General features: G+C 48.8%; 1 protein-coding gene across 1 annotated transcript in view; it reads right to left on the reverse strand.

Moving 5' to 3' along the window:
- Window positions 1–27,604, reverse strand: part of LOC138355216 (mucin-4-like) — a 49,781-nt gene that overhangs the window by 19,760 nt on the left and 2,417 nt on the right. The window contains exon 2 of the mRNA XM_069310073.1: window positions 24,746–24,917. Coding sequence (XP_069166174.1) covers window positions 24,746–24,917 — 172 coding nt within the window. The remainder of the gene's footprint in view (window positions 1–24,745; window positions 24,918–27,604) is intronic.

The raw sequence follows: 27,604 nt of genomic DNA on the forward strand, positions 1-27,604 counted from the left end.
CACCAGTGACGCTCCACCTGTCACACACTGTGACGCTTCACCTGTCACACACAGTGACGCTCCCCCTGTCACACACAGTGACGCTCCCCCTGTCACACACAGTGACGCTCCCCCTGTCACACACAGTGACGCTCCACCTGTCACACACAGTGACGCTCCCCCTGTCACACACGGTGACGCTCCCCCTGTCACACACGGTGACGCTCCCCCTGTCACACACAGTGACGCTCCCCCTGTCACACCAGTGACGCTCCCCCTGTCACACACTGTGACGCTTCACCTGTGACACACACAGTGACGCTCCACCTGTCACACACGGTGACGCTTCACCTGTCACACACAGTGACGCTCCCCCTGTCACACACAGTGACGCTCCCCCTGTCACACACAGTGACGCTTCACCTGTGACACACACAGTGACGCTTCCCCTCAACATGTTCTCCTCGCGAGGAAACAAAATCAGGCTCATTGTCATTAGTATAAAATTAATGAACATAAATTAACGAACATTAATGGGCATAAAATTAATGAACACAAATGCAGATGGAATCACAAATAAAGAAGTGGAGTTATAGTAAAGAGCAACAGAAGTACAACCCACACGTGATCGCAGTCATAGAAACAAAACTGACGAGTGTTATAGAAAGCTCTTGATGATATCACCTGTGTTGATGTCCCACGAGGATATCCAGTACTGAGGAGAGAGAGAGGGAGCACAGATGGGAAGGGGGTGTAGCAGCTCGTCCCCCTAGGGTTTCTCAACGTCTAGAAACTGTCGTACTAAAGTGCATGTATCCTAACCTACCAGAGGACCCAAAACAGAAAACGGGACAGTTTTCTGCCCCATTTCGCGAGCCGCTTCCATTTTCTAGTAAGATGATTTTCGGCCTAAAGTAGAGTATACTTCAAAATGCGACCTTCTACTAGAAGGACGGGTTGGGTGTAGCTCTGTAGTTACAGCTACACTAGAGCATTCAAGAACTAAAACTAGCACATGGAGGTGAGCAACAAGAGTATATACAAGGAATAGTACTAGGACTATGTTGTTGTTGTTAAAGATTCGCTACTTGGAACAAGCAGTTCCAAGTAGCATGGGCTATGGTGAGCCCGTAGGTACTACTAGGACTAGCAACTGAGTGAAGATAGTGCTAGCAGTGATATGCAATTTCCCTCAAACAGTAGAAGGCCGAGGGAAGACTATAATAGACGCAGTGAGAAGTGTCTACAGGTAATGGAGACTACAGCCACGGCAATTCAATTCAATTTCTTTCTTTATTATGCACCCCATACCCAACCCGTGGGCTGTGGTGGAAAGGGTTTCAGAGGCACATAATGGGTTCAGGAACTGAACCCCAGAGTTTGTTTAGCTAAACAAGTGACAGTCTTGTGAAGGTAGTTACACAGTTGTTAATATTACATACACATGTCCATATATATATACAAACATTTAAACAAATACATATCAATAATCTTTTTATATAAGGGATCAAGAACTATAATCCTAAAATAGCGGGACTTTACCACACACCCGGGATAGATAAGGTATCACCCGGGATAGATAAGGTATCACCCGGGATAGATAAGGATCCCTGTGGGTGTGGTGAGACATGGAGAGAAAAGCTGGTAGACTGCTGACAAACACTTCTTAGAGCAACATGTACCAACATAGAGCAACATGTACCAACATAGAGCAACATGTACCAACATAGCGCAACATGTACCAACATAGCGCAACATGTACCAACATCATAGAGCAACATGTACCAACATCATAGAGCAACATGTACCAACATAGAGCAACATGTACCAACATAGAGCAACATGTACCAACATAGAGCAACATGTACCAACATCATAGAGCAACATGTACCAACATCATAGAGCAACATGTACCAACATAGAGCAACATGTACCAACATAGAGCAACATGTACCAACATAGAGCAACATGTACCAACATAGCGCAACATGTACCAACATAGCGCAACATGTACCAACATCATAGAGCAACATGTACCAACATCATAGAGCAACATGTACCAACATAGAGCAACATGTACCAACATAGAGCAACATGTACCAACATAGAGCAACATGTACCAACATCATAGAGCAACATGTACCAACATCATAGAGCAACATGTACCAACATAGAGCAACATGTACCAACATAGAGCAACATGTACCAACACAGAGCAACATGTACCAACATCATAGAGCAACATGTACCAACATAGAGCAACATGTACCAACATAGAGCAACATGTACCAACATAGCGCAACATGTACCAACATAGAGCAACATGTACCAACATAGAGCAACATGTACCAACACAGAGCAACATGTACCAACATAGCGCAACATGTACCAACATAGAGCAACATGTACCAACATAGAGCAACATGTACCAACATAGCGCAACATGTACCAACATAGAGCAACATGTACCAACATAGAGCAACATGTACCAACATCATAAAGCAACATGTACCAACATCATAAAGCAGCATGTACCAACATAGAGCAACATGTACCAACATAGAGCAACATGTACCAACATCATAAAGCAACATGTACCAACATAGAGCAACATGTACCAACATAGAGCAACATGTACCAACATAGAGCAACATGTACCAACATAGCGCAACATGTACCAACATAGAGCAACATGTACCAACATCATAAAGCAACATGTACCAACATAGAGCAACATGTACCAACATAGAGCAACATGTACCAACATAGAGCAACATGTACCAACATAGCGCAACATGTACCAACATAGAGCAACATGTACCAACATAGAGCAACATGTACCAACATAGAGCAACATGTACCAACATCATAAAGCAACATGTACCAACATAGAGCAACATGTACCAACATAGAGCAACATGTACCAACATAGAGCAACATGTACCAACATAGCGCAACATGTACCAACATAGAGCAACATGTACCAACATAGAGCAACATGTACCAACATAGAGCAACATGTACCAACATAGAGCAACATGTACCAACATCATAAAGCAACATGTACCAACATAGAGCAACATGTACCAACATAGAGCAACATGTACCAACATAGAGCAACATGTACCAACATAGAGCAACATGTACCAACATAGAGCAACATGTACCAACATAGAGCAACATGTACCAACATAGAGCAACATGTACCAACATAGAGCAACATGTACCAACATAGAGCAACATGTACCAACATAGAGCATCATGTACCAACATAGCCGAAAAAGTCTCCCATTCAAACTATCACTAATAGAGTAACCTCATTCATCTTTGCCAACATACAAGGACTGAAAACAAGAACAAACAACAAAGTACAGTTCATAAATGGCCTCCTCACGGAGTCAAATGCAGTATTTGGAGCTTTCACAGAAACCCATGCAGGGGAATTGTTGGACAGTGAGATCTGGATTCCAGGATATAACCTATACAGGTGTGATAGGAAAATTAGGTCACATGGAGGAGTGGGTCTGTATATTAGGGAAGACCTTGTATGCTCGGAGCTCCTAAACGTTACAAATGAGGTGGTAGAGGTACTGGGATTAAAAATAGAGAAAATAAATTTAGTGATTATACTAATATACAAACCGCCAGATGCAACGGCTGAGGAATTCACAGAACAGATAAGCAAAATAGAGAATAGCCTTGATAATTTGGAGAACCCGATACCTGATATTATCTTCCTAGGTGACCTCAACTTGCCTAGTCTCAGGTGGAAAATAGCAAACAATAATATTATACCAGGAAATCTATCAGGACCTAACCAACCACAGATTAGAGAACTACTTAGATTCTGTGACAAATTTTCACTCAATCAGCAGATATCGGAGCCAACGAGAAATGAAAATATTCTAGATCTGGTCTTTACGAACAATGAAGACATTATCAGAGACATTACGATATCAGATACCACATACTCAGATCACAAACTCATTGAAGTGCAAACGACCATCAATACTCAGAATAGACCTAAAACGTTGATAAAGCGAGAGGGGCTATTCAGTAAATTCAATTTTAATAATAAAAGGATAGACTGGGAGATAATAAACAGGGAACTTACAAACATTCCATGGGAAACTGTTCTAAGTAATACAAGTCCTACAGAAGGAATAGAAAAACTTACTTCAGAAGCGTATCAAGTCTGTCTGAAACATGTTCCTTTGAGGAAAGCCAGAAAGAGATCTAACGTAGAAAGAGAACGCAGACGACACTATAAACGCAGGAAAAAAATAACGGAACTGCTTATGCAGACACGAATTTCCCGTCAAAGAAGGAATAATTTAAATAGGGAGATTGAAGAAATCGAGCGGAAATTGAAACACTCATATGAAACTGAAGAAAGGCAGTTAGAACAGAAAGCAATTCAGGAAATAAAGAAAAATCCAAAATATTTTTTCTCATATGCGAAATCAAAAGCAAAAACCACTGCCAGTATTGGACCTATTCGTACAAGGGAAGGTTCATACACGGAGGATGACAAAGAAATTAGTGAAATCCTAAAAAAGCAGTATGAGGACATGTTTAGCACTCCAATAAACAACATGAAGGTGGAAGATCCAGACAATTTCTTTATGCGGGATATTCAAACCCCGGTAAATATAACTGATATAAACATGAGCGCACTAAATTTTGAAAAAGAAATTGAAAACATGCCCATGCACTCGGCCCCAGGTCCAGACTCATGGAATTCAATATTTATAAAGAAATGCAAAGTGCCGGTAGCACAGGCACTCAGTATAGTGTGGAGGAAGAGCTTGGACACGGGGGAGATACCAGATGCACTTAAAGTAGCAGACATAGCCCCTCTACACAAGGGAGGGAGCAAAGCATTGGCAAAAAATTATAGACCAGTTGCACTAACATCGCACATCATAAAAGTATTTGAGAGAGTGATTAGGAGTCAGGTCACCAATTTCATGGAGACCAATGACCTTCACAACCCAGGCCAACATGGATTTCGAGCGGGAAGATCGTGCCTCTCACAGCTACTTGAGCACTACGACAAAGTCACTGAGGCATTAGAAGAGAAACAGAATGCTGATGTGATATACACGGACTTCGCAAAGGCCTTCGATAAATGTGACCATGGCGTGATAGCTCACAAAATGAAGTCAATGGGAATAACCGGTAAAGTAGGACGCTGGATACTCAGTTTTCTGTCAAACAGGACTCAGCGAGTAACTGTCAACCATATAAAATCTAGTCCAAGTGCAGTGAAAAGCTCTGTACCTCAGGGTACAGTCCTTGCACCACTGCTTTTCCTTATTCTCATATCAGATATAGACAAAAATACAAGTCACAGCTTCGTATCATCCTTTGCAGATGACACAAAAATCAGTATGAAAATTACCTCGGCTGAGGACATTGAAAAACTTCAAGCTGATATTAATAAAGTTTTCGACTGGGCATCAGAAAATAACATGATGTTTAACAGTGATAAATTCCAGGTACTCAGGTACGGTAAAAATGAGGACCTTAAACATAATACAGAGTACAAAACACAATCAAATGTACCCATAGTAGGAAAACAGCATGTAAAGGATTTGGGAATAATAATGTCTGACGACCTAACGTTTAGGGAGCATAACCAAGCAAATATTGCGACAGCCAGGAAAATGATAGGATGGATTACGAGAACTTTCAAATCCAGGGATCCCATCACAATGGTTGTACTCTTCAAGGCACTTGTGTTGTCCCGTCTTGAGTACTGCTCAGTACTCACTTCCCCCTTCAAAGCAGGAGAGATTGCTGAAATAGAGGGAATACAGAGAACATATACGGCACGCATAGACGCAATAAAGCACCTAAATTATTGGGATCGTCTCAAAGCCCTCCAAATGTACTCACTAGAAAGAAGACGAGAGAGATATCAAATAATATACACCTGGAAGATACTGGAGGGCCAAGTACCAAATCTACACAGTAAAATAACAACGTACTGGAGTGAACGACATGGAAGAAAATGTAGAATAGAACCAATGAAGAGCAGAGGTGCCATAGGCACAATCAGAGAACACTGTATAAACATCAGAGGTCCGCGGTTGTTCAACGTCCTCCCAGCAAGCATAAGAAATATTGCCGGAACAACCGTGGACATTTTCAAGAGGAAACTAGATTTATTCCTCCAAGGAGTGCCGGACCAACCGGGCTGTGGTGGGTATGTGGGCCTGCGGGCCGCTCCAAGCAACAGCCTGGTGGACCAAACTCTCACAAGTCGAGCCTGGCCTCGGGCCGGGCTTGGGGAGTAGACGAACTCCCAGAACCCCATCAACCAGGTATCAACCAGGTATAGAGCAACATGTACCAACATCATAAAGCAACATGTACCAACATAGAGCAACATGTACCAACATAGAGCATCATGTACCAACATACAGCAACATGTACCAACACAGAGCAACATGTACCAACACAGAGCAACATGTACCAACATAGAGCAACATGTACCAACATCATAAAGCAACATGTACCAACATAGAGCAACATGTACCAACATCATAAAGCAACATGTACCAACATAGAGCAACATGTACCAACATAGAGCAACATGTACCAACATTGAGCAACATGTACCAACATAGAGCATCATGTACCAACACAGAGCAACATGTACCAACATAGAGCAACATGTACCAACATCATAAAGCAACATGTACCAACATAGAGCAACATGTACCAACATCATAAAGCAACATGTACCAACACAGAGCAACATGTACCAACATAGAGCAACATGTACCAACATCATAAAGCAACATGTACCAACATAGAGCAACATGTACCAACATAGAGCAACATGTACCAACATCATAAAACATCATGTACCAACATAGAGCAACATGTACCAACATAGAGCAACATGTACCAACACAGAGCAACATGTACCAACATAGAGCAACATGTACCAACATAGAGCAACATGTACCAACATAGAGCAACATGTACCAACATCATAAAGCAACATGTACCAACACAGAGCAACATGTACCAATATAGAGCAACATGTACCAACATAGAGCAACATGTACCAACATAGAGCAACATGTACCATCATAGAGCATCATGTACCAACATAGAGCAACATGTTCCAACATAGAGCAACATGTACCAACATCATAAAGCAACATGTACCAACATCATAAAGCAACATGTACCAACATAGAGCAACATGTACCAACATAGAGCAACATGTACCAACATAGAGCAACATGTACCAACACAGAGCAACATGTACCAACATCATAGAGCAAAATGTACCAACATAGAGCAACATGTACCAACATAGAGCAACATGTACCAACACAGAGCAACATGTACCAACATAGAGCAACATGTACCAACATAGAGCAACATGTACCAACATAGAGCAACATGTACCAACATAGAGCAACATGTACCAACACAGAGCAACATGTACCAACATCATAAAGCAACATGTACCAACATAGAGCAACATGTACCAACACAGAGCAACATGTACCAACATAGAGCAACATGTACCAACATAGAGCAACATGTACCAACACAGAGCAACATGTACCAACATAGAGCAACATGTTCAACATAGAGCAACATGTTCAACATAGAGCAACATGTACCAACATAGAGCAACATGTACCAACACAGAGCAACATGTACCAACATCATAAAGCATCATGTACCAACATAGAGCAACATGTACCAACATAGAGCAACATGTACCAACATAGAGCAACATGTACCAACATAGCGCAACATGTACCAACACAGAGTAACATGTACCAACATAGAGCAACATGTACCAACATAGAGCAACATGTACCAACATAGAGCAACATGTACCAACATAGAGCAACATGTACCAACATAGAGCAACATGTACCAACATAGCGCAACATGTACCAACACAGAGTAACATGTACCAACATAGCGCAACATGTACCAACATAGAGCAACATGTACCAACATAGAGCAACATGTACCAACACAGAGCAACATGTACCATCATAGAGCAACATGTACCAACATCATAGAGCATCATGTACCAACATCATAGAGCATCATGTACCAACATAGAGCAACATGTACCAACATAGAGCAACATGTACCAACATCATAGAGCAACATGTACCAACATAGAGCAACATGTACCAACATAGAGCAACATGTACCAACATAGAGCAACATGTACCAACATAGAGCAACATGTACCAACATCATAGAGCATCATGTACCAACATAGAGCAACATGTACCAACATAGAGCAACATGTACCAACATAGAGCAAGAGTAAGAGATGAGCCACCAGCATCACTAGCCCTGAAAGTTGGCCAGAATGAAGTAGCTGTTGACAAATTAGTGTGAGAAGCCTTTGTCCAACCAAAGGAATTAGTTGCACAAAGAAATCGTTTGAGGAAGAGAGGTTACGGACGCAGGACTACCACACGATGACGGACTTTCTGCTGTAAGTCCAACGGGAAAGAAAAGTGGGATGCGAAGACAGGAAAAGAGATGATGGAATTCACTGATGGGAAATGGTGTGGCGGTGAGGGTGTACTCACCTATTTGTATTTACCTATTTGTGCTTGCGGGGGTTGAGCTTTGCTCTTTCGGCCCGCCTCTCAACTGTCAATCAACTGTTACTATGTACTATTTTTTTTCACACATATACACACACCCAGGAAGAAGCTTCGTAACAGCTGTCTAACTCTCAGGTACCTATTTACTGCTAGGTAATAGGAGCATTCATCTTGAAATAAACTTTCCCCATTTGTTTCTGCCTGGTCCGGGAATCAAACCCGGGCCACAGAATTACGAGCCCGGCGCGCTGTACTCACCTATTTGTACTTGCGGGGGTTGAGCTTTGGGTCTTTGGTCCCGCCTCTCAACTGTCAATCAACTGGTGTACAGATTCCTGAGCCTACTGGGCTCTATCATATCTACATTTGAAACTGTGTATGGAGTCAGTCTCCACCACATCACTGTCTAATGCATTCCACCTGTTAACTACTCTGACACTGAAAAAGTTCCTTCTAACGTCTCTGTGGCTCATGTGGGTACTCAGTTTCCACCTGTGTCCCCTTGTTCGCGTCCCACCAGTGTTGAACAGTTTATCCTTGTTTACCCGGTCGATTCCTCTGATGATTTTGTAGGTTGTGATCATGTCTCCCCTTACTCTTCTGTCTTCCAGTGTCGTAAGGTGCATTTCCTTCAGCCTTTCCTCGTAACTCATGCCTCTTAGTTCTGGGATTAGTCTAGTGGCATACCTCTAAACTTTTTCCAGCTTCCTTTTGTGCTTGACAAGGTACGGGCTCCATGCTGGGGCCGCATACTCCAGGATTTGTCTTACATATGTGACATACAAGATTCTGAATGATTCCTTACACAGGTTCCTGAAGGCTGTTCTGATGTTTGCCAGCCTCGCATATGCCGCAGACGTAAATCTTTTTATGTGGGCTTCAGGAGACAGGTTTGGTGTGATATCAACTCCTAGATCTTTCTCTCTGTCCATTTCATTAAGTACTTCATCTCCTATTCTGTATCCTGTGTTTGGCCTCCTGTTTCCACCGCCTAGTTTCATTACTTTGCATTTACTCGGGTTGAACTTTAGTAGCCATTTGTTGGACCATTCATTCAATCTGTCTAGGTCATCTTGTAGCCTCCTACTATCCTCCTCTGTTTCAATCCTCCTCATAATTTTTGCATAATCAGCAAACATTGAGAGAAACGAGTCTATACCCTCTGTATGGGAGATCATTTACATATATTAGAAACAGTATAGGACCAAGGACTGAACCCTGTGGGACGCCACTCGTAACGTCTCGCCAATCTGAGACCTCACCCCTCACACTGACTCTTTGTCTTCTGATAGTTAGGTACTCCTTTATCCAATGGAGTACCTTCCCTTTAACTCCAGCCTGCATCTCCAGCCTTTTCACTAGCCTTTGTGTGGTACTGTATCAAAGGCTTTCTGGTAATCCAAAAATATGCAACCTACCCCCCCCCCCACCTCTATTTCTTGCCTGATTTTTGTTGCCTGGTCGTAGAATTCAATTAGCCCTGTGAGGCAGGACTTGCCATCCCTGAACCCATGTTGATGCTGTGTTACAAAGTTCCTTCGCTCCAGATGTTCCACTAGCTTTCTTCGCACAATCTTCTCCGTCAGCTTGCATGGTATGCAGGTTAGAGACTCAGGCCTGTAGTTCAGTGCCTCCTGACTAATCCCCTTCTTGTATATCGGGACTACATTAGCCGTTTTTCAAATTTCTGGCAGTTCCCCTGTCGCCAGTGATTTGTTATATACTATGGAGAGTGGCAAGCACAGTGCTTCTGCTTCATTCTTTATTATCCATGGGGAGATTCCATCTGGGCCTATAGCCTTTGTCACATCCAACTCTAGCAAGAGCTTCCTTACATCCCCACTGGTAATCTCAAACTCTTCTAGTGGTTCCTGGTTAACTATTCCCTCTCTTATCTCTAGAATTTCTCCTTGCTCTAAGGTGAAGACCTCCTGGAATTTCTTATTCAGTTCCTCACACAGTTCCTTGTCGTTCCTAGTGAATCCTTATGCCCCTATACTTAATTTCATTACCTGTTCCTTTACTGTTGTTTTTCTCCTGATGTGGCTATGCAGCAATTTAGGCTGAGTCTTTGCCTTACTTGCGATGTCGTTTTCGTATTGTCTTTCTGCCTCTCTTCTCATCCTGACACATTCATTCCTGGCATTCTGGTATCTTCCTCTGCTCTCAAGTGTCCTGTTATTCCTATAGTTTCTCCATGCCCTTTTACTTTGCTGCTTAGCTAGCCCACATCTCTGATTAAACCATGGGTTTCTCATCTTCATTTCGCTGTCCGGGTGTGGTGGTGACGGTGTGGTGGTGAGGGTGTAGTGGTGACGGTGTGGTGGTGAGGGTGTGGTGGTGAGGGTGTGGTGGTGAGGGTGTGGTGGTGACGGTGTGGTGGTGACGGTGTGGTGGTGAGGGTGTGGTGGTGACGGTGTGGTGGTGAGGGTGTGGTGGTGACGGTGTGGTGGTGACGGTGTGGTGGTGAGGGTGTAGTGGTGACGGTGTGGTGGTGAGGGTGTGGTGGTGAGGGTGTGGTGGTGAGGGTGTGGTGGTGACGGTGTGGTGGTGACGGTGTGGTGGTGACGGTGTGGTGGTGACGGTGTGGTGGTGAGGGTGTAGTGGTGACGGTGTGGTGGTGAGGGTGTGGTGGTGAGGGTGTGGTGGTGACGGTGTGGTGGTGAGGGGTGTGGTGGTGACGGTGTAGTGACGGTGTAGTGGTGACGGTGTGGTGGTGAGGGTGTGGTGGTGAGGGTGTGGTGGTGACGGTGTGGTGGTGACGGTGTGGTGGTGAGGGTGTAGTGGTGACGGTGTAGTGACGGTGTAGTGGTGACGGTGTGGTGGTGAGGGTGTGGTGGTGACGGTGTGGTGGTGAGGGTGTGGTGGTGACGGTGTGGTGGTGAGGGTGTGGTGGTGAGGGGTGTGGTGGTGAGGGTGTGGTGGTGACGGTGTGGTGGTGACGGTGTAGTGGTGAGGGTGTGGTGGTGAGGGGTGTGGTGGTGAGGGTGTGGTGGTGAGGGTGTGGTGGTGAGGGTGTGGTGGTGACGGTGTAGTGACGGTGTAGTGGTGACGGTGTGGTGGTGAGGGTGTAGTGGTGACGGTGTAGTGACGGTGTAGTGGTGACGGTGTTGTGGTGAGGGTGTGGTGGTGACGGTGTGGTGGTGAGGGTGTGGTGGTGAGGGGTGTGGTGGTGAGGGTGTGGTGGTGAGGGTGTGGTGGTGAGGGTGTGGTGGTGAGGGTGTGGTGGTGAGGGTGTGGTGGTGACGGTGTAGTGGTGAGGGTGTGGTGGTGAGGGGTGTGGTGGTGAGGGTGTGGTGGTGAGGGTGTGGTGGTGAGGGTGTGGTGGTGAGGGTGTGGTGGTGAGGGTGTGGTGGTGAGGGGTGTGGTGGTGAGGGTGTGGTGGTGAGGGGTGTGGTGGTGAGGGTGTGGTGGTGAGGGTGTGGTGGTGAGGGTGTGGTGGTGAGGGTGTGGTGGTGACGGTGTGGTGGTGAGGGTGTGGTGGTGAGGGTGTGATGGTGAGGGTGTGGTGGTGAGGGTGTGGTGGTGAGGGTGTGGTGGTGAGGGGTGTGGTGGTGAGGGTGTGGTGGTGAGGGTGTGGTGGTGAGGGTGTGGTGGTGAGGGTGTGGTGGTGAGGGTGTGGTGGTGACGGTGTAGTGGTGAGGGGTGTGGTGGTGACGGTGTAGTGACGGTGTAGTGGTGAGGGTGTGGTGGTGAGGGTGTGGTGGTGAGGGTGTGGTGGTGAGGGTGTGGTGGTGAGGGTGTGGTGGTGAGGGTGTGGTGGTGAGGGTGTGGTGGTGAGGGTGTGGTGGTGAGGGTGTGGTGGTGAGGGTGTGGTGGTGAGGGTGTGGTGGTGAGGGGTGTGGTGGTGAGGGTGTGGTGGTGAGGGTGTGGTGGTGAGGGGTGTGGTGGTGAGGGTGTGGTGGTGAGGGGTGTGGTGGTGAGGGTGTGGTGGTGAGGGTGTGGTGGTGAGGGTGTGATGGTGAGGGTGTGGTGGTGAGGGTGTGGTGGTGAGGGTGTGGTGGTGAGGGGTGTGGTGGTGAGGGTGTGGTGGTGAGGGTGTGGTGGTGAGGGGTGTGGTGGTGAGGGTGTGGTGGTGAGGGTGTAGTGGTGAGGGTGTGATGGTGACGGTGTAGTGGTGAGGGTGTGGTGGTGAGGGGTGTGGTGGTGAGGGTGTGGTGGTGAGGGTGTGGTGGTGAGGGTGTGATGGTGACGGTGTAGTGGTGAGGGTGTGGTGGTGAGGGTGTAGTGGTGAGGGTGTAGTGGTGAGGGTGTGGTGGTGAGGGTGTAGTGGTGAGGGTGTAGTGGTGAGGGTGTGGTGGTGAGGGTGTGGTGGTGACGGTGTAGTGGTGAGGGTGTGGTGGTGAGGGTGTGGTGGTGAGGGTGTAGTGGTGAGGGTGTGGTGGTGAGGGTGTGGTGGTGAGGGTGTAGTGGTGAGGGTGTAGTAGTGAGGGTGTGGTGGTGAGGGTGTAGTGGTGAGGGTGTGGTGGTGAGGGTGTGGTGGGTGTTGCTCTGTGATAAGGTCCCCCCCCCCTACACCACCCTGGCCCCCCTCCCCCCCCACACACGTGACTATTGTCTTCCTGTGAGGGTCATTACTGTAGCCTGCGCCACCTGCCTCCTCCGTCCTGCACCTCCCACCTGCCTCCTCCGTCCTGCACCACCCACCTGCCTCCTCCGTCCTGCACCACCCACCTGCCTCCTCCGTCCTGCACCACCCACCTGCCTCCTCCGTCCTGCACCACCCACCTGCCTCCTCCGTCCTGCACCACCCACCTGCCTCCTCCGTCCTGCACCTCCCACCTGCCTCCTCCGTCCTGCACCACCCACCTGCCTCCTCCGTCCTGCACCACCCACCTGCCTCCTCCGTCCTGCACCACCCACCTGCCTCCTCCGTCCTGCACCACCCACCTGCCTCCTCCGTCCTGCACCACCCACCTGCCTCTCCTTCCCTCACCGTCAGGAGGAGAAGGCCCCTTCCTGCTCTCCTCACTCCTCTCAAGAACACAAATATATTACAATTCACATCTTTTAAGGAAGAGGATCGAGTCACGTCAGTACCTGCCATATTGGTGGGAGGAGTGGCGTGTCACTTAACAAACTCACAAAGACCTGAAAGTTGTAGCATTAAATATTATGATAGATATCGTGCGGAGACATTCACATATGGGACTAATAGAACAAGAACCCGGCAATGTGATGTTATAGTGGCCAGAATACGCCTGGGATATAGACGTATCTGGCAGCTTTCTCAAAACCCAAATGTCGAGTACACAATGTGTCAACTTTGTGTGAGAGAAAACATGCACTCTCTTGAACATTATATTGTAGAATGTCCCATACTGACTGACTTTCGCCCTCCTGGGCTGAGGTATGGTGAACTGAGTATATGAGTACTGGAACACTTAATGATATATTGGACTTGTACCCAAGATTGACCACGTAATGTATCAATTATACAATGAATATAATGTAACTATATAACCTGAGCGTGTAAAAGCATCTTAATCACCTTCAGTGGTAAAGTGCTTAATAACACACTAGTTTCTCTATCAGCTATCTTACCCTCTCAGAGTAGGAGAGCCATAAATGTGTGTGTGTGTGTGTGTGTATGTGTTTGTGTATGTATGTGTGAGTGTGTGTGTATGTGTGTGTATATATATGTATGCATGAGTATAAAGAATATGACGGGGCTGGTCAGAATTACATTTCACCTTAGTAAATGCACATTATTAATTAATAACACTGTGTAAAAGACACATCGACCACTTTATGTAGGACAGACGTAACTCTGTGTATCTATATAATTATGTCTGTAGGTTAGCTTAGCATTTTAAAAGCACCGGATCACCTTCTGTGGTTGATTGTTCAATAAACCCCTGAACTATATGTTCAACAGATCTCTCACACTGTCCATGGAGGACAGAAGAAAATGTATATATGCTGGTTAGCATTGTTAATGTATGGCCACGTCTGTGGTAGAAAATAATAATAAAAATAAATAAAAAAATTTTTTGGGCCAGGGGGCAGGGTCTTCCAGCCAGTGGTCCCCCAGCCGGAAGGTCTTCCTGCCAGAGGGCCCCAGCAGGAAGGTCTTCCTGCCAGAGGTCCCCAGCCGGAAGGTCTTCCAGCCAGTGGTCCCCCAGCAGGAAGGTCTTCCAGCCAGTGGTCCCCCAGCCGGAAGGTCTTCCAGCCAGTGGTCCCCCAGCAGGAAGGTCTTCCAGCCAGTGGTCCCCCAGCCGGAAGGTCTTCCAGCCAGTGGTCCCCCAGCCGGAAGGTCTTCCAGCCAGTGGTCCCCCAGCAGGAAGGTCTTCCAGCCAGTGGTCCCCCAGCCGGAAGGTCTTCCAGCCAGTGGTCCCCCAGCAGGAAGGTCTTCCAGCCAGTGGTCCCCCAGCCGGAAGGTCTTCCAGCCAGTGGTCCCCCAGCAGGAAGGTCTTCCAGCCAATGGTCCCCCAGCCGGAAGGTCTTCCAGCCAGTGGTCCCCCAGCCGGAAGGTCTTCCTGCCAGTGGTCCCCCAGCCGGAAGGTCTTCCTGCCAGAGGTCCCCAGCCGGAAGGTCTTCCGGCCAGAGGTCCCCAGCCGGAAGGTCTTCCTGCCGTGGACCCCAGCCGGAAGGTCTTCCAGCCAGTGGTCCCCCAGCCGGAAGGTCTTCCTGCCGTGGACCCCAGCCGGAAGGTCTTCCAGCCAGTGGTCCCCCAGCCGGAAGGTCTTCCTGCCAGAGGTCCCCAGCAGGAAGGAAGGACCGGCGGGGCGGGACCACAACAGGAAGACCTCACCGGTGCAGCGCTGCGCTGTGATACCCAGCAACATGTGAGCAGGAAATTGTTGATAATGATTCATTGACTGTCGGTGTTGACGTGATGGTTGCTCCCTCAGCTGGTGGTGTTGACGTGATGGTTGCTCCCTCAGCTGGTGGTGTTGACGTGATGGTTGCTCCCTCAGCTGGTGGTGTTGACGTGATGGTTGCTCCCTCAGCTGGTGGTGTTGACGTGATGGTTGCTCCCTCAGCTGGTGGTGGTGACGTGATGGTTGCTCCCTCAGCTGGTGGTGTTGACGTGATGGTTGCTCCCTCAGCTGGTGGTGTTGACGTGATGGTTGCTCCCTCAGCTGGTGGTGTTGACGTGATGGTTGCTCCCTCAGCTGGTGGTGGTGACGTGATGGCTGCTCCCTCAGCTGGTGGTGTTGACGTGATGGTTGCTCCCTCAGCTGGTGGTGTTGACGTGATGGCTGCTCCCTCAGCTGGTGGTGGTGACGTGATGGTTGCTCCCTCAGCTGGTGGTGTTGACGTGATGGTTGCTCCCTCAGCTGGTGGTGGTGACGTGATGGTTGCTCCCTCAGCTGGTGGTGTTGACGTGATGGTTGCTCCCTCAGCTGGTGGTGGTGACGTGATGGTTGCTCCCTCAGCTGGTGGTGTTGACGTGATGGTTGCTCCCTCAGCTGGTGGTGGTGACGTGATGGTTGCTCCCTCAGCTGGTGGTGGTGACGTGATGGTTGCTCCCTCAGCTGGTGGTGTTGACGTGATGGTTGCTCCCTCAGCTGGTGGTGTTGACGTGATGGTTGCTCCCTCAGCTGGTGGTGTTGACGTGATGGTTGCTCCCTCAGCTGGTGGTGGTGACGTGATGGCTGCTCCCTCAGCTGGTGGTGTTGACGTGATGGCTGCTCCCTCAGCTGGTGGTGGTGACGTGATGGCTGCTCCCTCAGCTGGTGGTGTTGACGTGATGGGTGCTCCCTCAGCTGGTGGTGTTGACGTGATGGCTGCTCCCTCAGCTGGTGGTGGTGGTGACGTGATGGTTGCTCCCTCAGCTGGTGGTGGTGACGTGATGGCTGCTCCCTCAGCTGGTGGTGGTGACGTGATGGCTGCTCCCTCAGCTGGTGGTGGTGACGTGATGGCTGCTCCCTCAGCTGGTGGTGGTGGTGACGTGATGGCTGCTCCCTCAGCTGGTGGTGGTGACGTGATGGCTGCTCCCTCAGCTGGTGGTGGTGGTGACGTGATGGCTGCTCCCTCAGCTGGTGGTGGTGACGTGATGGTTGCTCCCTCAGCTGGTGGTGGTGACGTGATGGCTGCTCCCTCAGCTGGTGGTGGTGTTGACGTGAAGGCTGCTCCCTCAGCTGGTGGTGGTGTTGACGTGATGGCTGCTCCCTCAGCTGGTGGTGGTGACGTGATGGTTGCTCCCTCAGCTGGTGGTGACATGATGGCTGCTCCCTCAGCTGGTGGTGTTGACGTGATGGTTGCTCCCTCAGCTGGTGGTGGTGGTGACGTGATGGCTGCTCCCTCAGCTGGTGGTGGTGGTGACGTGATGGCTGCTCCCTCAGCTGGTGGTGGTGTTGACGTGATGGTTGCTCCCTCAGCTGGTGGTGGTGTTGACGTGATGGCTGCTCCCTCAGCTGGTGGTGGTGTTGACGTGATGGCTGCTCCCTCAGCTGGTGGTGGTGGTGTTGACGTGATGGTTGCTCCCTCAGCTGGTGGTGGTGTTGACGTGATGGTTGCTCCCTCAGCTGGTGGTGGTGTTGACGTGATGGCTGCTTCCTCAGCTGGTGGTGGTGTTGACGTGATGGTTGCTCCCTCAGTGTAACACTGTAAAAGTGTTTGGTTTAGGTTAATACATACATAGAGTACATGAGTCACAGACAAGGATCGGAGAGGCGCCAGTTGTCTGCCTGAGATCTCACACCTCTAACCGTTAATGACCCCAAGTGACCTGAGGTCAGATCATGATAATTTCACCTTGCTTCCGCTAAGCGTATAATTGGAGCCGGGTAGCCTTCAAACATGCCGACGTTTAAGGAGTGGCTTGGTAGTGCCGGAGGCTATCTACTTGTGGGCGGAGTTAGCTACTAGGTTCCCCAATATAAACTCGGAGAGCTATCCAGCATAGAGCATTAACAGACAGAACGGGAGTCAGCAGAAGCAGAGAAGACAGCCCTACCAGGGAGGCTGTCGGCCGGCAGGGCGGGAGTCTCTGTCAACTACAGACCCCCCCCCCCCTCTCTATTCAACTTAGACTCAGTCCTCGGTGAGTGAACATTAAGGTGACTTGGTCGTGTTTTACAAGTGTTGTGTGATGATCAGGGGCAGTCAAGTTGTAGGGTTCTCAGATTCTTGGAGGATGACTCACTTTAAGTATTAAACTGGAACATTTTAATTGAATTGCTAAATGATGATACTTCATGGGAAATATAATTATGAATTTATTATTTAAATTGTGTTTAACTTTGTTCCCTAGAGATTTTGAGTTGAGGTGAGAAAGCCTCTGTGATTACTGGTTTCATGATTTAATGAGTACATGTTTGGAGAATGATACATGGTACAGAGGGAACATACTAATAATGAACTCATGATAACATCTTTTGAGAATATTTTGATACAGGCAAGTTCCATTCCTTGTCTTGTATGTAATGATCATGAATGGATGGTGGCAGCATTTCGTCTTCTACTATCTACTCTTCTACTTCTACTATCTACTCTTCTACTTCTACCTATCTACACCTCTCCCTCCACCCCCTCTCTAAACTCTCACTTTCAACTAATGACCCTCCTCGCTCCTCCCACCTCTCTCCCTCTCACCCCCAAGCCCTCACTAATTACTTCACTATTCATTTCTTTCCTTTCGTTTTCTCTTATACGTTTGTGGCAATGATTCTGTATTCTAGAGTTTCTCTAGAGTTTCGGGTAGCTGATCCAGTTACGGCGCCTTGTAGTCTTAGCACCTAGGTAGTCAAATACCTAGGTTACAAGGTGTTGAACGAGAGAGGTTGCCTTAGGAACTCTGGAGGGTGCTCTAGAATAGTTAGCTAACTGGGGACGGGATAACGGACTAGAGAGAGCTGTTTCCCCCGGCCTCGTTAGTTAACTGGGGGGTGGAATAATGGACAAGATAGAGCTATTTCCCCCACCCCCCGTTACATCAGCTGGTGGTGGTGCTGACGTGATGGTTGCTCCCTCAGCTGGTGGTGGTGTTGACGTGATGGCTGCTCCCTCAGCTGGTGGTGTTGACGTGATGGTTGCTCCCTCAGCTGGTGGTGTTGACGTGATGGCTGCTCCCTCAGCTGGTGGTGTTGACATGATGGGTGCTCCCTCAGCTGGTGGTGTTGACGTGATGGCTGCTCCCTCAGCTGGTGGTGTTGACGTGATGGCTGCTCCCTCAGCTGGTGGTGTTGACGTGATAGTTGCTCCCTCAGCTGGTGGTGGTGGTGACGTGATGGTTGCTCCCTCAGCTGGTGGTGGTGACGTGATGGCTGCTCCCTCAGCTGGTGGTGGTGGTGACGTGATGGCTGCTCCCTCAGCTGGTGGTGGTGGTGACGTGATGGCTGCTCCCTCAGCTGGTGGTGGTGGTGACGTGATGGTTGCTCCCTCAGCTGGTGGTGTTGACGTGATGGTTGCTCCCTCAGCTGGTGGTGGTGACGTGATGGCTGCTCCCTCAGCTGGTGGTGGTGTTGACGTGATGGTTGCTCCCTCAGCTGGTGGTGTTGACGTGATGGGTGCTCCCTCAGCTGGTGGTGTTGACGTGATGGTTGCTCCCTCAGCTGGTGGTGGTGGTGACGTGATGGCTGCTCCCTCAGCTGGTGGTGGTGACGTGATGGCTGCTCCCTCAGCTGGTGGTGTTGACGTGATGGTTGCTCCCTCAGCTGGTGGTGTTGACGTGATGGCTGCTCCCTCAGCTGGTGGTGGTGACGTGATGGTTGCTCCCTCAGCTGGTGGTGTTGACGTGATGGTTGCTCCCTCAGCTGGTGGTGTTGACGTGATGGTTGCTCCCTCAGCTGGTGGTGTTGACGTGATGGTTGCTCCCTCAGCTGGTGGTGTTGACGTGATGGCTGCTCCCTCAGCTGGTGGTGTTGACGTGATGGTTGCTCCCTCAGCTGGTGGTGTTGACGTGATGGTTGCTCCCTCAGCTGGTGGTGGTGGTGACGTGATGGCTGCTCCCTCAGCTGGTGGTGTTGACGTGATGGTTGCTCCCTCAGCTGGTGGTGTTGACGTGATGGTTGCTCCCTCAGCTGGTGGTGTTGACGTGATGGTTGCTCCCTCAGCTGGTGGTGGTGTTGACGTGATGGTTGCTCCCTCAGCTGGTGGTGTTGACGTGATGGTTGCTCCCTCAGCTGGTGGTGGTGTTGACGTGATGGCTGCTCCCTCAGCTGGTGGTGTTGACGTGATGGCTGCTCCCTCAGCTGGTGGTGGTAACGTGATGGCTGCTCCCTCAGCTGGTGGTGGTGTTGACGTGATGGCTGCTCCCTCAGCTGATGGTGGTGTTGACGTGATGGTTGCTCCCTCAGCTGGTGGTGTTGACGTGATGGCTGCTCCCTCAGCTGGTGGTGGTGACGTGATGGTTGCTCCCTCAGCTGGTGGTGTTGACGTGATGGCTGCTCCCTCAGCTGGTGGTGGTGTTGACGTGATGGTTGCTCCCTCAGCTGGTGGTGTTAACGTGATGGTTGCTCCCTCAGCTGGTGGTGGTGTTGACGTGATGGTTGCTCCCTCAGCTGGTGGTGTTGACGTGATGGCTGCTCCCTCAGCTGGTGGTGTTGACGTGATGGCTGCTCCCTCAGCTGGTGGTGTTGACGTGATGGCTGCTCCCTCAGCTGGTGGTGTTGACGTGATGGCTGCTCCCTCAGCTGGTGGTGGTGTTGACGTGATGGTTGCTCCCTCAGCTGGTGGTGTTGACGTGATGGTTGCTCCCTCAGCTGGTGGTGTTGACGTGATGGTTGCTCCCTCAGCTGGTGTTCAACTCCCGGGGTACACCCTCCTGATGAACACCCGGGGTGTAACAGTTTAACTGTTGAGTTAGGTGATATAGTCTTGTATATAAATGTATTGTAATGTATAACAGGAGGATACTGTAGTTGTGAGAGGCAGAGGGCGTTAGGTACCTGGGAGGTGGTGAATGGTTCATTATCAGGGATACCTGAGCACTAGAGGACTTAATGAAGCATGATTGTCATATCTTGCCTGTGAGGATAATTCATCAATTTAGAGGAACTCATGCATTAAAGGGTATTGCAGTAATAACTTCATCATTTAGGATGGGGTAATTATTTTCCGGGAGACACCAGACGCGTATCTATCGTCCTGGAGCGAGATTCACGAAGCAGCTAAGTACGTACTCACAAATGTTTTTCTTCTTAGCACCTTCGTAGCGGGAAAGTCGGTATTCAGGTACGCGTTTAAGAAGGAAAAATCTTCGTAAGTACACCGCCTGGATTTAACGACGCCCTCGACCACCCGTAGCTTTACGTAAACGGGATATAACTCAATTTTTCTCTACTACACTACACGGAGGATCGATTTTAGCATAAAGAAACAATTTAGTTGGTAAGTTTCGTCCAGAGGAGTCCTTCGTGTTAACTATATATGCATTCTCTGCTTGAAACTTGTAGTAAATATGTATTTTTTGATATTAGAATTAGTTTTATAATAGCAAGATATTATACCAGAAGTTATTAAGTAAATAAACACTTGTGAACATGAAATATAAGAGAAGGTGATGATCCTTCTCAATATGAGAGAAGATGATGGTGGGAGCATTTACTATCACCAAATGCCCTTATTCCCCTAGCAGCAAGTATAGCTAGGGGCGCACTTTAGCTATACATACCCATTTTTAATTTATTTTGTTTGGTTTTATTTTGAAGCTAACTGTACCCGGCCACACGTTGCTGTGGCTGAGCAGTGCATGTGCGTTGTTGAGCCACAGCAACCCTCCCCCTCTTTCCCAGTCCTCCACACCATTCCCCCCTCCCTCATCCCCTCGTCCTCCCAACCATTCCCCACTCCTCCGTCCCCTCGTCCTCCTCACCATTTCCTCTCTCCCCCATCCCTATGTCCTCCCCACCATCCACCGCTTCACCGTCCCCTCCTCCTAATCATTCCCCATTCCCCCTTCCCCTCGTCCTCTCCACCATCTCCCACTCCCCCTGTCCCCTCGTCCTTCCTACCTTTCCCCCCCCCTCCCCCGTCCCCTCGTCCTCCCCCGTCCCCTCGTCCTCCCCACTCGTCCGATGCAGTCCCAAATGATGTTCCCATCAATGAAATATAAGAAAAACAATTAAAAAACGATGCATGATAGATACATGCTGGTGAGTGACGAGGATACATGCTGGTGAGTGACGAGGACACATGCTGGTGAGTGACGAGGACACATGGTGGTGAGTGACGAGGATGCATGCTGGTGAATGACGAGGACACATGCTGGTGAGTGACGAGGACACATGCTGGTGAGTGACGAGGACACATGGTGGTGAGTGACGAGGACACATGCTGGTGAGTGACGAGGACACATGGTGGTGAGTGACGAGGACACATGGTGGTGAGTGACGAGGACACATGGTGGTGAGTGACGAGGACACATGCTGGTGAGTGACGAGGACACATGCTGGTGAGTGACGAGGACACATGGTGGTGAGTGATGAGGATGCATGCTGGTGAATGACGAGGACACATGCTGGTGAGTGACGAGGACACATGCTGGTGAGTGACGAGGATACATGCTGGTGAGTGACGAGGACACATGCTGGTGAGTGACGAGGACACATGGTGGTGAGTGACGAGGATGCATGCTGGTGAGTGACGAGGACACATGCTGGTGAGTGACGAGGACACATGCTGGTGAATGACGAGGACACATGCTGGTGAGTGACGAGGACACATGGTGGTGAGTAACAAGGACACATGGTGGTGAGTGACGAGGATGCATGCTGGTGAATGACGAGGACACATGCTGGTGAGTGACGAGGACACATGCTGGTGAGTGACGAGGACACATGCTGGTGAGTGACAAGGATACATGCTGGTGAGTGACGAGGACACATGCTGGTGAGTGACGAGGATACATGTGGGTGAGTGACGAGGACACATGCTGGTGAGTGACGAGGACACATGTTGGTGAGTGACATAGACACTTGCTGGTGAGTGACGTGGACACATACTGGTGAATGACGTGGACACATACTGGTGAATGACGTGGACACATACTGGGGAATGATGTGGACACATACTGGGGAGTGACGTGGACACATACTGGGGAGTGACGTGGACACATGCTGGTGAGTGACGTGGACACATACTGGTGAATGACGTGGACACATGCTGGTGAGTGACGTGGACACATACTGGGGAGTGACGTGGACACATGCTGGGGAGTGACGTGGACACATGCTGGGGAGTGACGTGGACACATACTGGTGAGTGACGTGGACACATGCTGGGGAGTTACATAGACACATGCTGTAACGGGGGGTGGGGGAAATAGCTCTATCTTGTCCATTATTCCACCCCCCAGTTAACTAACGAGGCCGGGGGGAAACAGCTCTCTCTAGTCCGTTATCCCGCCCCCAGTTAGCTAACTATTCTAGAGCCCCTCCAGAGTTCCTAATGCAACCTCTCTCGTTCAACACCTTGTAACCTAGGTATTTGACTACCTAGGTGCTAAGACTACAAGGCGCCGTCACTTGATCAGTTACCCGAAACTCTAGAGAGAACTCTAGAATACATAATCATTGCCACAAACCTATAAGAGGAAACGAAAGGAAAGAAATGAATAGTGAAGTAATTAGTGAGGGTTTGGGGTGAGAGAGGTAGAGAGGTGGGAGGGGCGAGGAGGGTCATTAGTTGAAAGTGAGAGTTTAGAGAGGGGTGGAGGGAGAGGTGTAGATAGGTAGAAGTAGAAGAGTAGATAGTAGTAGAAGAGTAGATAGTAGAAGACGAAATGCTGCCACCATCCATTCTAGACCATTACATACAAGACAAGGAATGGAACTTGTCTGTATCAAAATATTCACAAAAGATGTTATCAAGAGGTCATTATTATTATGTCCCATCTTTATCATGTACTCATTCTATACCATGAAACCAGTAATCACAGAGGCTTTCTCACCTCAACTCAAACTCTAGGGGACACAAAGGCAATTTAAATAATAAATTCAACTATATTTCACATGATAACTATTATAATTTAAGCAATGTTCGAGATCTATATATGTAAAGTGAGTCATCCTCCAAGAATCTGAGAACACTACAACTGACTGCCCCTGATCATCACACAACACTTGTAAAACACGACCAAGTCACCTTAATGTTCAACTCACCAAGTGCCTGCCTATAACTGGATAGAGAGGGGGGGGGGGGGGGAGTCTGCAGCTGTCAGGCAGCCTCACCCTCGTCCGACCGACAGCCTGTCTCGGCTGTTGTCGTCCTGCTCTGCTGCCTGGTCTTCTGTCTTGTTAATGCTTAATGCTCTCGAATCGATAGCTCTCCGAGTATATATTGGGGGAACCTAGTAGCTAACTCCGCCCACAAGTAGATAGCCTCCGGCTCTCTACCAAGCCACTCCTTAAACGTCGGCATGTTTGAAGGCTACCAGGCTCCAATTATGAGATTAGCGGAAGTAAGGTGAAATTCGCATGATCTGACCTCAGGTCACTTGAGGTCATTAACGCTTTGAGGTGTGAGATCTCAGGCCGACAACCTGGCGCCTCTCAGATCCTTGTCTGTGACTCATGTACTATATATATTTTAAATAAACTAAACCAAACACTTTTACAGTGTTACAATGCTGGTGAGTGACGAGGATACATGCGGGTGAGTGACGAGGACACATGCTGGTGAATGACGAGGACACATGCTGGTGAGTGACGTGGACACATACTGGTGAATGACGTGGACACATACTGGGGAGTGACGTGGACACATACTGTTGAATGACGTGGACACATGCTGGGGAGTGACATAGACACATGCTGGTGAGTGACAAGGATACATGCTGGTGAGTGACGAGGATACATGCGGGTGAGTGACGAGGATACATGCGGGTGAGTGACGAGGACACATGCTGGTGAGTGACGAGGACACATGCTGGTGAGTGACGAGGACACATGCTGGTGAGTGACATAGACACTTGCTGGTGAATGACGTGGACACATACTGGTGAATGACGTGGACACATACTGGGGAGTGATGTGGACACATGCTGGTGAGTGACGTGGACACATACTGGTGAGTGAGGTATGACACACAACAGCCAGGACATGCTGCCTCAGGAGCGGATATGATCACTCCTCTTCTTGCGAACTGAAAGTAATACTTGAAAGATGTTTGGTAAGTAGCAGATACTGGGGCACAGTTGGTGACCTGCGTGCCCATACCCTCCTTGGGGGCACCTTTCGGAGTGTCCTCTGGGAGGGTATTCATACTCTTTGTAAGTGTGCATACCATTTGGAGGTATCCATCCCTTTAGGGAGTCCCCATACCATTTGGGGTATCTATACAATTTATGGATACCTATATCCTTTGGAGGTAACCAAGACCTTTCGGGGGATAGAAACCCAATAATGGGAGCATTTAACTCGATCTCTGCACAATGTACTACAAAATATTTCATGTTTTAATTGTCCAAAAAAGCTCTCCCTGGCTGTGGCAGGTTTTCGAGTTTGTGTTCTGATGATTTTTCTACGATTAAACAAGACAAAATCCGTATGAACAATAAGGATCTGGTCGTTGTACTAGAAGGGCCAGGTCGTTGAACAAGAAGGGCCAGGTCATTGAACAATAAGGGCCTGGTCGTTGAACAAGAAGGGCCAGGTCGTTGAACAAGAAGGGCCAGGTCGTTGAACAATAATTGCCAGGTCGTTAAACAAGAAGGGCCAGGTCGTTAAACAATAATTGCCAGGTCGTTGAACAAGAAGGGCCTGGTCGTTGAACAATAATTGCCAGGTCGTTGAACAAGAAGGGCCAGGTCGTTGAACAATAATTGCCAGGTCGTTGAACAAGAAGGGCCAGGTCGTTAAACAATAATTGCCAGGTCGTTGAACAATAAGGGCCAGGTCGTTGAACAATAATTGCCAGGTCGTTGAACAAGAAGGGCCTGGTCGTTGAACAATAAGGACCTGGTCGTTGAACAATAATTGCCAGGTCGTTGAACAAGAAGGGCCAGGTCGTTGAACAATAATTGCCAGGTCGTTGAACAAGAAGGGCCAGGTCGTTAAACAATAATTGCCAGGTCGTTGAACAAGAAGGGCCAGGTCGTTGAACAAGAAGGGCCTGGTCGTTGAACAATAAGGACCTGGTCGTTGAACAATAAGGGCCAGGTCGTTGAACAATAATTGCCAGGTCGTTAAACAAGAAGGGCCAGGTCGTTAAACAATAATTGCCAGGTCGTTGAACAAGAAGGGCCTGGTCGTTGAACAATAAGGACCTGGTCGTTGAACAATAAGGGCCAGGTCGTTGAACAATAATTGCCAGGTCGTTAAACAAGAAGGGCCAGTTCGTTAAACAATAATTGCCAGGTCGTTAAACAAGAAGGGCCAGGTCGTTAAACAATAATTGCCAGGTCGTTAAACAAGAAGGGCCAGGTCGTTAAACAATAATTGCCAGGTCGTTAAACAAGAAGGGCCAGGTCGTTAAACAATAATTGCCAGGTCGTTAAACAAGAAGGGCCAGGTCGTTAAACAATAATTGCCAGGTCGTTGAACAAGAAGGGCCAGGTCGTTGAACAATAATTGCCAGGTCGTTGAACAAGAAGGGCCAGGTCGTTAAACAATAATTGCCAGGTCGTTGAACAAGAAGGGCCAGGTCGTTAAACAATAATTGCCAGGTCGTTGAACAAGAAGGGCCAGGTCGTTGAACAATAATTGCCAGGTCGTTGAACAAGAAGGGCCAGGTCGTTAAACAATAATTGCCAGGTCGTTGAACAAGAAGGGCCAGGTCGTTAAACAATAATTGCCAGGTCGTTGAACAAGAAGGGCCAGGTCGTTGAACAATAATTGCCAGGTCGTTAAACAAGAAGGGCCAGGTCGTTAAACAATAATTGCCAGGTCGTTGAACAAGAAGGGCCAGGTCGTTGAACAATAATTGCCAGGTCGTTGAACAAGAAGGGCCAGGTCATTGAACAATAAGGGCCTGGTCGTTGAACAATAATTGCCAGGTCGTTGAACAAGAAGGGCCTGGTCGTTGAACAAGAAGGGCCTGGTCGTTGAACAATAATTGCCAGGTCGTTGAACAAGAAGGGCCAGGTCGTTGAACAATAATTGCCAGGTCGTTGAACAAGAAGGGCCAGGTCATTGAACAATAAGGGCCTGGTCGTTGAACAATAAGGACCTGGTCGTTGAACTAGAAGGGCCTGGTCATTGAACAATAAGGGCCTGGTCGTTGAACAATAAGGACCTGGTCGTTGAACAAGAAGGGCCTGGTCGTTGAACAAGAAGGGCCTGGTCGTTGAACAAGAAGGGCCTGGTCGTTGAACAATAATTGCCAGGTCGTTGAACAAGAAGGGCCTGGTCGTTGAACAATAAGGACCTGGTCGTTGAACAAGAAGGGCCTGGTCGTTGAACAATAAGGACCTGGTCGTTGAACAAGAAGGGCCTGGTCGTTGAACAATAAGGACCTGGTCGTTGAACAAGAAGGGCCTGGTCGTTGAACAATAATTGCCAGGTCGTTGAACAAGAAGGGCCTGGTCGTTGAACAATAAGGACCTGGTCGTTGAACTAGAAGGGCCTGGTCATTGAACAATAAGGGCCTGGTCGTTGAACAATAATTGCCAGGTCATTGAACAATAAGGGCCTGGTCGTTGAACAATAATTGCCAGGTCGTTGAACAAGAAGGGCCTGGTCGTTGAACAATAAGGACCTGGTCGTTGAACAATAAGGACCTGGTCGTTGACCTAGAAGGCCCTGGTCATTGAACAATAAGGGCCTGGTCGTTGAACAATAATTGCCAGGTCGTTGAACAAGAAGGGCCTGGTCGTTGAACAATAAGGACCTGGTCGTTGAACAATAAGGACCTGGTCGTTGAACAATAAGGACCTGGTCGTTGACCTAGAAGGCCCTGGTCATTGAACAATAAGGGCCTGGTCGTTGAACAATAATTGCCAGGTCATTGAACAATAAGGGCCTGGTCGTTGAACAATAATTGCCAGGTCGTTGAACAATAAGGACCTGTTCGTTGAACAATATGGGCCTGGTCGTTGAACAAGAAGGGCCTGGTCATTAATGACAGTCAATTGTCTGTGGTAGCCCAGGAGCTATTGGTGTTGAAACGATGTACCGTAGTGGGGC

This window comes from Procambarus clarkii, chromosome 66 (assembly GCF_040958095.1).
Source record: "Procambarus clarkii isolate CNS0578487 chromosome 66, FALCON_Pclarkii_2.0, whole genome shotgun sequence".
NCBI classification, from domain to species: Eukaryota; Metazoa; Arthropoda; class Malacostraca; order Decapoda; family Cambaridae; genus Procambarus; species Procambarus clarkii.